Genomic DNA, 10,984 nt, shown 5'->3' on the forward strand with positions numbered 1-10,984 from the left:
TGTTTCAGTGCGCCGGGCCTGTGCTTGGAGACAGCCTGCTGAAAGCCGCCCCCGGCGCCGCTACCGGACCTTTGCAGGACCTGATCGCCGTCATGCGCTCTCTGGCTGTCATCCCGGTCGCTACATGTGTCCTGCGCACCAAGCTACTTCAGCTGCGACAGGAACGAGACGAGACATTCCGCGCGCTCGCTGCCAGAGTGCGGGGCAAAGCAGAGACATGCGCATATAGTGCGGCATGCGTATGTGGTGCAAACGTCGACTACACCGACCACATTGTCCGCGATGTCCTGCTCAATGGCATTTATGACTCGGACATACGCCGCGAGACGCTGGGGACGACTGACATCCTAGTCAAGCCAGTTAACGAGGTAATCGCGCTCGTCGAGAACAAGGAGATGGCCCGTAACGCTCTCCCGTCGTCCTCCCTGTCAGCCATGTCGTCATTCCGGCGCCTTAAGACAACTCCACAGACGAGCCCCGCCCGAGCCCTGCGGACGGGGCTAAACGTGCGTCATGCCCGGAATGCAAGAGCATCTTTAACATTTTCACGGAGGGGCCTCGCGGGTGGAATCCTAAGCCTCACCAAGTGTGCATCGGCTGCTACAGGGCCCGCCGACAACAGAGGCGTCAACAGCCACCATCCGACGGTCAACAGGCCGCCGTGGGGTCGGAGCTGATCTCCCAGGTCTCATTGGTGCAAGCTGGAGCCCGCCCTGGCCGGCGTTGCGGGAGCCATCGCCGACGCCACGCCCCTACGTCGCATGGCTGTGTCAACAGGCCTGCACCTGTCAGACTCGAGCACCACATCTTCTCCAAGGGCGAATGGAGACGAGCCAGGCTGAGAGACCACCCCCGAGCACTGATCACCATCTCGGTGGACATGCCAGTCGGACGGGGAGATGGCACCAGCAACCGGGGCTCAGCCAACGGGGCTCGGATATCTGCCGTCGCAGACACTGGCGCGCAGTCGGACCTTTGGTCTCTGGAGGAGTTCCTGGCCTGCGGTTTCACGCAGGATGACCTGCGACCCGTCAGCCTCAGCCTGTCAGCCGCCAATCGATCCCCCATAGCCATCGAGGGAGCGTTCTTCGCTAGGCTCTCGACGACCTGCAGCGGGGGGCGCGTTACGTCCTGCCGTTCTATGGTATACGTGAGCAGCTCAGTCCGGGCCATGTTCCTCTCCTACGAGTCGTTGCTCAACCTCGGCCTCTTGCCTACGAACTTCCCGTCGGACGACGTTACAGGGGGGCCAAGGGACGGGCGTAGCCCTGACACGGCTGACACGCCAGACCGACCATTGTCCGTCAATGCTATTAGGTCAACCAACGGCGGCTGCGTAGGGCCAGGTGACCCCCAGGACGCACAGTGCTCATGCCCCCAGCGCACGGTCCCCCCCGCACGCCCCGCGGCACTGCCGTTCCCCTGTACGCCAGAGAACAACAGCCGGATGAAAGGTTGGCTACTCGGGAGATATGCCTCGTCGACGTTCAACACCTGCCCTCATCGGGCATTGCCATGCATGGAAGGACCGCCTATCGAGATGCACGTGGATCCCGCAGCTACACCCAAGGCATGCCACACCGCGGCCAACGTGCCTCTACACTGGCAGCGGAGGGTCCATGATGACCTCCTGCGGGACGAGGCCCTTGGGGTCATTGAACGTGTGCCATACGGCGAGCCTGTCACGTGGTGCCATCGTATGGTAGTCACTCGGAAGCACGACGGTTCCCCCCGTAGAACCGTGGACCTCTCCCCCCTCAACAAGTTCTGCCAACGTGAAACCTTCGCCACAGAGTCCCCGTTCCACCTCGCACGTCGTGTCCCGAAGGGCACCTGGAAGACCGTCACTGACGCTTGGAACGGCTACCACAGCGTCCCCCTGCGTGAGTCGGATCGCCACCTCACTACCTTCATCACGCCCTTCGGTCGTTGGCGCTACACCAGGGCACCACAGGGCTTCCTGTCGTCAGGGGATGGCTACAACCGCCGGTTCGACGCCGTCCTCTCGGACTATGAGCGCAAGGAACGCTGTGTGGATGACGTCATCCACTATGACACTGACCTGGAGCAACACTGGTGGAGGACCATCGACTTCCTCACGCGTGTCGGCCGGTCGGGCATCGTGTTGAACCCGGATAAGCTTCAATTCGCGGAGAGGTGCGTCGATTTCGCTGGCTTCAGGGTGTCAGAGTCTACCATCGAACCACTCCCGAAATACTTAGACGCCATTCGGGACTTCCCTACACCGGGCTCCACGACGGATATCAGGAGCTGGTTCGGCCTTGTTAACCAGGTGGCTAACTATGCCCAGCTGCGTGAAACGATGGCTCCATTCAAGCCATTCCTCAGCCCACGTTGTGTGTTCCGATGGTCCCCCGCTCTGGAGGAGGCCTTCCAGACGTCCAAGCAGGCCATAATTGGGGCCATCCGTGAGGGCGTGGAGATCTACGACATGCAGAAGCGTACCTGCCTCCGCCCTGACTGGTCCAAGCTCGGCATTGGCTACTTCCTGCTCCAGCAACACTGTCACTGTGCCTCGGGCATACCGAACTGCTGCTCAGGAGGATGGAGGATCACCCTCGCAGGGTCGCGTTTCCTGTCCCCTGCGGAGCAGCGTTATGCGGCTGTCGAAGGAGAGGCCCTGGCCGTGGCCTGGGGTCTGGAACAGACGCGGTACTTCACGCAGGGGTCCGACAACCTCGTCGTGGTCACCGACCACAAGCCGCTGGTGAAGATCTTTGGCGACCGCACGCTGGATGAGATTACGAACTCGCGTCTATTTAGACTCAAGCAGCGCACCCTCCCGTGGCGCTTTGACATTGTGCATCTGCCTGGCAAGAGCAACTATGCCGCTGACGCCACTTCAAGGCACCCTTCCCCCTCTGGCTTGACGGACGGCATCTCACTGTGGCTGCCGAGCGAGCCTGACGCCGTGGAGTCAGCACTCATGGCCTCCATCCGTGACGATGCATGAGAGCTCGGTGCCGTCTCTTGGCCCCTCCTCGCACGGGAGACAGCGGCTGACGAGGGCCTTGGCCACCTCCTCCGCCTCATCGAGCAGGAGGGTGGGATTGACGTCAACGACCCCGCCCTGGCGAGCCTGTCATCGGTCTGTGAGTCCGTCTACGTACAGGACGGCGTTCTGCTCTATCAGGACCGCGTCGTGGTTCCCCCATCCCTCCGTGAGAGAGTCCTTCGGCATCTCCACGCCGCCCACCAGGGGACTTCAGCGATGGGGCAGCATGCCCGAGCGATAGTCTACTGGCCCGGGATGTCAGGGGACATTCAAGCCACCAGGGACGGGTGTGCAGACTGCAACCGCAATGCTCCGTCACAGGCGGCTACACCCCCCCTGCCATCATCGCCCCCATCCACTCCGTTCGAGGCGGTGTTTGCGGACTTCTTCGACTATGGGGGCCGCCACTACCTAGTTGTCGGGGACCGGCTCTCGGGCTGGGTAGAGGTCCTGAGCTCTACGGCTGGTACTGCCCTTGCAGGCTCAGCAGGCCTGGTCCAACACCTCCGTTCGTTCTTCGCCACTTTCGGCGTACCGGAGGAGCTCTTGAGCGACGGCGGTCCGGAATTCAAGGCGAGCCACACTGAGGACTTCCTCCGCCTATGGCACGTCAAGCACCGTGTGTCCTCCGTCAGCTTTCCGCAGTCGAACGGGAGGGCAGAAGTGGCGGTGAAGGCTGCTAAGCGCCTCCTGATGTCCAACACCGGCCCGTCGGGCAGCCTTGATCAGGACCGCTTCCTGCGCGCGATGCTGCAGTTGAGAAACACACCTGACCCCGACTGCAACCTCTCGCCAGCGCAGATCATCTTCGGCCGCCCCCTTCGGGGCTCGCTCTCCTTCGTGAACCGCCTCGAGAAGTTCTCGAACCCGCATATCCGCCTGCTGTGGCGCGAGGCATGGGCGGCAAAGGAGGACGCCCTTCGGACCCGTATGTCCCGTACCACCGAGTCTCTGGGGACTCACTCAAGACCGCTCCGCCCGTTGGCACTCGGCGAGAGAGTATTCCTCCAGAACCAGCAGGGCCCGAGCCCTCACAAATGGGACAGGTCAGGTGTGGTGGTGGAGTCACTGGGCCACGACCAGTATCGGGTCAGGGTCGACGGTTCGGGGCGTCTGACATTGCGCAACCGGCGTTTCCTCCGCGCCTACACACCGGCCACACCCTGCGCCCATCAGCAGTCGGCTGCGCCGTCGCCGCCACCTACTGCCCTGGGACGTCTGCCCCCACCCGTTGTGCCCACCCTGGCCCCCACCCGTCAGCCCCCGCCCGCGATGCCCCAGGAGTTTGCTCAGCAGCCGGCTGATGGGCCCCGCGACGCGGCTATGGGCGCCTTCCCTGCGGCGCCTGCAGATGGGGCGGCCCCTGACCTCACCGCTCCTGCCGGTGCCTTCCTGGGCACGCCGCTCCCGGTGCCGCGGTCGCCACCGACACTGCCCCTGCCTGCTCGGCCGGGCCGCGCGAAGAGGCCGCCTGCACGTTATGAGCCCGAGTCCGGCAGCTGGATACGGGATTTAGACCGTTAATCTATTCCGACCCTTAGCTTTCCGGTCTGGGGGGGATGAAGAGTTTATCGCCGGCCACTAGAGGGCAGCGTCTTACCAGCATCCGACCGGATATGCCTTGCACTGCGCTGGTATTGCTGAGCGGCCATCTTAGTCCTCATTCCTCACTTCGCCTCCTGGAGAGACAGACGTTCGTTCACTCATTCACGTGAGATGCTTGATGCACTATTACTGTTCATACATATTATATATTATATTATATATGCATTATATAGATATATATATTTATGTGTTACTATAGTGTTACTGTGTATTCATGATATAAGTTGTCAGCTGACTGTGCTGCCTGTGTCTGTTTCAGGGTGTCTTCATCTTTGTCGTTTATTAAATACTGAAACTGACATTGAGGAGTGTGTTTCTTCAGGAAGTGTTTATTTTACAAGAGTGTCCTGGACGAGCAGGCAGCAGCTAAATTAACAGGGTTGCAGACGTAAAAAAAACATTGTAACAATTTACAATAAAATAAAAATGAATTGCAAATCACAAAATATAAAAGAAATTATCAATATTGGTCACAAATCATCAACATCGGGGATCATACAGGGGTAGACATAAAAACATCTGCAGCCTGATGTGCCTCCAAATCATTAAGAATTACATTAAATGCATCCAGTGAGACCAGCTCCTGAAGATTCAGGTCACTGATTCCAAGCAGAGGGAGCAGCAACTTAAACAACCTTTTCCCAATTCAGTACAGGGTTTAGCCTTTAGGGACAGATAGTAGGAATAAGTCCTGGGAGCGAAGACAATAACTCCCCGTAGGCTACTTTTCTGAAGGATGTAGATCCGTAGGTGAGATGGAAGCAAACCAAGAATATCCTTATAAATTTAATTAAATTAAACAAGGCAGACCATCCAAGCTGAGCGTACAAAGAGCAATGTGAGTAAGGGCTTTAAAATAATAATAATAATAATAATAATAATAATAATAATAATAATAATAATAATAATAACTTTATTTGTATAGACCTTTTCATGCAGAAGTTGCAGTTCAAAGTGCTTCACAACAGTAAAAAAAATACAGGCATAAGCGAGCATAAAGAAGATAGAGAGGTAGCACGGTAAGGTAAATCACAGTGTTTCACATTAGGATCTAGCACCCAATAGGCCTCTCTGTTTACAGTTTCATTCAGTAATACAAATAATAAAAATAGAATAGACAGAGCCAAAAAAGTGCGGTTTGATTCAGTTTAAAAATAGGCTAAAAATAATAAAATAGAACGGACATAAAATAGTTCTAACATACAACAGGGTATCTAACATACAACAGAGCAGTGCATCAGTTTGGAATTACAACAGACCAGCGCATAGGAGGTAGTGAGATAAAATTAGCATAGAATCGACACATGAATTTGATAGGAAGTGTATAAAAGTAGGCAGGGTAAGAAAAATGCAGATAAAGTACAATTTGTGTCAGGATGTCCATGATGTTTCATTTAAATGCCTGAGCAAAGAAATAGGTTTTAAGCTGTCTTTTGAATATGTCTAGCGAGTTGGCTTCCCTGATGTTTTTGGGCAGTTTGTTCCATAGTTTTGGGGGCGTAGTTGATAAAGGCAGCTTTTGACTGTTTCTGGGAGCCTCTAGTAGTCCAGCAGCTGATGATCGCAGTGTTCTTGCTGGCCTGTAATTTATTAGACTCAGAGTGTTGGCGATGTAGCAAGTCCCTGTCCATTTAGAGCTTTGTATGTAAGGAGAAGGACCTTGAAGTAAATTCTAAATGTTACAGGAAGCCAGTGTAGAGCAGCTATGACTGGACTAATGTGCTCTCTCCTTTTGGTTCTATAGAGTTTTGGATTAGCTGAAGCCTCTGTGGTTTTCTTAGGGAGACCTGTGAAAAGTGCATTGCAGTAGTCTAACCGGCTAGATATGAATGCATGAATTAGCTTCTCAGCATCGTTTTGATTAATAAATGGTCATACTTTTGCTATATTTCTGAGATGGAAGAACGATGTTTTGGTCACTTTGTTAATATGATAATTGAAGTTCAGTTCTGAATCTATATGATAACCCAGAGACTTGTGACCTCAGATTTGCCGATAATTAGAATTTCAGTTTTGTTCTCGTTTAGTTTCAGGAAGTGCTTACTCATCCATTTATTTATTGCCAATAAGCAGTCTGTAATGGAGTTAATAGCTGTATAATTTGGTTCAGCAAATATGTACAGTTGTGTTAGGGATAGTGTTGGTGGAGGACCCAAGCGCAGAACAGGAAGAGGAGAAAAGGCAATAGGCAGACGAGACGTGGAGCCAGGGGTGAAGTGTAGTAAAAAAAAGTCTTTACTTCAAAGGCAGCAGCAAACTAAAACAAGGAATAGCTCACAATGGGAGCACGTACAAAAACATAACAAAAAACCACAGCAGAGCTGGTAGGGAAAAAATACACCTAACTACATATATGCCAATACATTACTATCCAAGTTAGGTTTTTTTAGTAATGGCTTTACAACTGCTGTTTTAAAGGCACCTGGGAAAATACCAGTTCTAAGTGTTGATGATATAGCACAGGGCTTGACACACTATTAAACACCCGTTTGAAGAAAGCTGTAGGTATAGGATCAATGTCTGAGGTGGAGGAGTTACATTCTGAGACAGTTTTGCAGAGTTCATCTAATGTGATGCATGTGAATCTTCTCATGGTTACATTGCGCGGTTTGCTGTAATCAGCTTTATTTTCATCATGAGTAATGCTGGCCCTGATCAATGTTATTTTGTTGTAGAATAGTGCAAGTTCTTCATACTTAACCGTTGATGACTGAGGAGGTGTAGGGGCAGTGTTGAGTAGTAGATTAATAGTGGAAAAAAGGATTCTGGAGTTTCCAGCGTTTTCTGTAATGATTTTAGAGAAGTAGACTTTCCTTGCTAAGTGGACGGTTTTATTATAGGCAGTTAAAGCGTCTTTGTATATATCACAGCAGATAGTGTTTTTTGTTTTTCTCCATTTTCGCTCAGCTGCACGACATTTCCTTTTTTCTTTGTTGGCCGCATTATAGTTCAACCAGGGGAAGGCTCTGGTTTTATTTTTTTTCGTTTTTAGTGTGTAGTCAACCTCAGTCATGGTAGACAGTATCCATGTAGGTGTTGTGAAGATGCATGCGTGTATATACTGTAATATCCTCCATGGTAGACAGTATCCATGCAGGTGTTGTGAAGATGCATGCATGTATATACTGTAATATCACCATAGTCCAGCACAAACATGACAACAAGTCTCCTTTTGGCCTCGAAAGAAAAGCAAAATGTGTTGATAAAATAAAACCCCAATTTCAACATGAGAGATAATCATCAATTAGGATTTTGCTCAAATGTGAAGAAAGTCAATGTCAAACCAAATTGTTACACTAGCTTCATTTATGCGGAATAATTCCGTTGCTAGGGGAACAGCTTGGGCCCCAAGTCTATTTCCTGTCAGCTATTGTATTAGTAAACACTACAACAGGAAATAAACCCATTTAGAATGTTTATGTTGTTATGTTTGAAAGGGGCTATAAGAAAATAAGCCTATAATAGTCCCGCTATAATACCAATCAAAGTTAATTAACTTAACGCCTTGGTCAGTAGTTGCTCATATTTTGCTCTCTCCTTCTGTGCGTGTTTCACTCTGAGCGAAGCTGAGCTGCGCAGTTACCCTGTAAGGCCCAAATTAAATTGACATTATCAACTTCAGAGGCCTGAATATGGGACCTATAAACACATTTACCACCCAATAGCAGGCTGAACAACAGGACCCATTGACTATGTAAATGTGCAAAAAAAAAAAAAAAAACATTTAAATACTTTTTTTTTAATAGCTAAAAGCTAAAAGTGATGTTGCAACCAAGGGTCTTACAGGGTTGACTGTAAGCACCCATTGACTCTTGCATGTGTTTTCTTTAGATGAGAAGCCGAAGTAGGAGTCGGAGCACCAGCCCTGTGCGTTCACGCTCCATCAGTCCAACTCGCACTCTTGTAAGTTTCCATGACAACCGACACTCAAGCTAAACTTCACAGCTAAAATAAATTGGAATCTGAAGTTAAGAATCCTTATCACTTTTCCCACCAAACAAACATGCATTACCCCCCGGTCCCAAATGGTAAGTACTACAACACCATGGGTCACGTCTCAGTGTTGTGTTATTTATTTACTACTACTATACTTTACTACTACTACTACTATTACTTATTAACACACAGATCACTCAGAAGTACATCTCTTTTCTCTGTCTCTCACAGGCCTTTAGTAGCACCAGAAGCCTGTCTCCTGCCCGTCTCTCAGCTAGCCAACTGTAAACCCGGGGCAACTGTTACCGCGGCGTGAAAAGGGAGAGCGGTCTACTTTCTGCATCATGTGATCATGTAAAGAAAGTCTTGATTTTAAGCTTTAATCTGTTGGTCTCTTGTCTTTCCTTGTCTGTGGGCAGTCACTACTTGAAGTAAGAGCATTTAGACACAAGTCCCTGTCAGTCATCAACACAGAGGGCTGTCCAGATGTTTACATTGTAGCCTATAGACTAGTGATCATGACATTAATCACATATATGAGGTTACTGTTGGAGTGCAGTAGTCTGTCAGCTATAGCTGTATTGTTCTTGTACTGTAGCCTACTATAACTGTGTGTAACTGTATGTTTAATAATGATTTTGAATTATGATCGGTTATTCATAACTAAAACAGTATTTCAGTGATGGACAGATATATGTTTGAAGAACTTAGACCTGCACACTGTAGCACTTTCTTAGTCCTCCTGATCTCTTTATTCCATTTAGACTTTTCTCTCTTTCCCTTTATATATCGTAAAAATATGACTTCTGAACAGTAGATTCCTTTTAGGACACATGGTGCTATAATGGTCACAACTTCAACTCCACCAATACTTGAGTGACTGATATCAGACAAAGCAACTTTCAGTGTGATCAGTCGTGTTTATTTTTAGGTGCTTTCTTTGGTGCTGTGGCTTTTGATAATAGTGTTTTGAAAATCAATTAAGTGTGCTATTAGAACATGTTTGCCAGGAATGTTCTGTTATGGAACGTTGGAGAAAATGATTATGCTCTTATGACATTGAAATCTTTTTTGAATTTGATCCAAGATCAGTAACCTTTCTTTTTTGGTTGTTGCAGAAGCATCTCAATGCAATCAATGTAATGTCAATGGTGTATCAGCTATTCAGCACGATGCACTAAACTGTTATACTTAAAGGGGCATTTCACACAAAAAAACAAGGATGATTTATTTTGCACATAATCTCACACACATCCAAAAACTCTTTTGCACACATTCATTTAATTTGACACATATTGAGAGTAAATGCGTATATGACCATCAGTGATCGGGGACATTGAATCCTAGTATTGTGTTAATTACAGCTCAATGAAATGATAAAGTAGCAGTCCCTATTTCTTCATTTACATCATTGCATGGAGCTGTAATTAACACAACACAATGTCCCCGATGACATCACTGGTGGCCATATCCACACTAATTTACTCTCAATAACCGTCAAACTAAATTGATGTGTGTAAAACAGTTTAGAGTGTTTGGATGTCTGTGAGATTATGGGCAAAATAAATCAGCATTGTTTTTTGGTGAAGTGCCCCTTTAATTGAACCTTGATCGGTTTGAAGTTGTACTCAATTTAGTGAAAATAAATATTTTTTTTACATAATGGTACAATGTTGTGTTGTTGAGTGCTAAATACAAAATGATGGACTGTGCCTTATATGATGGCTTTTTAGAAATAATAAAACACTATGCTTTCTTGTGATGACAATATTAATATGTTTAAGGCATAACCACAGACATGCTGATTTCTGCCCTGTTTATTTTAAGGTGTGTTTTGCTTTGGTTGGACGTTAATCTGGGTTGTATTCGTCAGTGGTGTCACTCTATATGCATGGAAATTACTACAGAGAAAGACTTGTTTAAGAAGACTGATTTACTGACCGAACGAGCGGTTGAATAAAAATAAACCCTCTTGTACTCAAACTGGGTATCAGATATAACCTTCTCCAGCCAAAAAGTAGTTAACCCGAGTCCAACACTGTAATCATAGAACGGCTTAGGTTTCAAGCCGACAGGACATTTAGAAAGGGTTCGCTTAGTACTGCATGCAAGCGTGCTATGAATTCACAGAGGCCAGCCTATTTTTTCACCATGGTTGCACTCTGGTTTTAATCATACTGTATGCCGTGTCCTCAAATAACTACTATTGAAGTTGTACATTTTGTAGAGAATGTACAGTAGAGCCTCAACCTTCCTTTCCAAATTAAAAATATCCTGTGGCGTTGATCCTGTGGCGTCGATAAATCATGGCATTACTCCTGTCCCTTGAATGATACTATGTGATTCAGATTCACATTCAGATTATTCTATTGTCACAGCTTTTTAAAGGTTTTTAAAACGTGAGATGCTTGTTTTTCCCGGCTCAAC

The 10,984-nt window shown here is 48.4% G+C and overlaps 1 protein-coding gene across 1 annotated transcript in view; it reads left to right on the forward strand.

Moving 5' to 3' along the window:
* The window catches only part of spata18 (spermatogenesis associated 18), a gene marked incomplete at both ends in the record, with an annotated part of 32,203 nt that extends 23,358 nt beyond the window's left edge, over positions 1–8,845 (forward strand). Inside the window, 2 exons of the mRNA XM_084307721.1 lie at positions 8,453–8,524; positions 8,789–8,845. Of these exons, the coding sequence (XP_084163847.1) occupies positions 8,453–8,524; positions 8,789–8,845 (129 nt within the window). The remainder of the gene's footprint in view (positions 1–8,452; positions 8,525–8,788) is intronic.
* Positions 8,846–10,984: the final 2,139 nt, after the last annotated feature.

This window comes from Notolepis coatsorum (assembly GCF_963971535.1).
Source record: "Notolepis coatsorum genome assembly, chromosome: 2".
Classification (NCBI taxonomy): Eukaryota; Metazoa; Chordata; class Actinopteri; order Aulopiformes; family Paralepididae; genus Notolepis; species Notolepis coatsorum.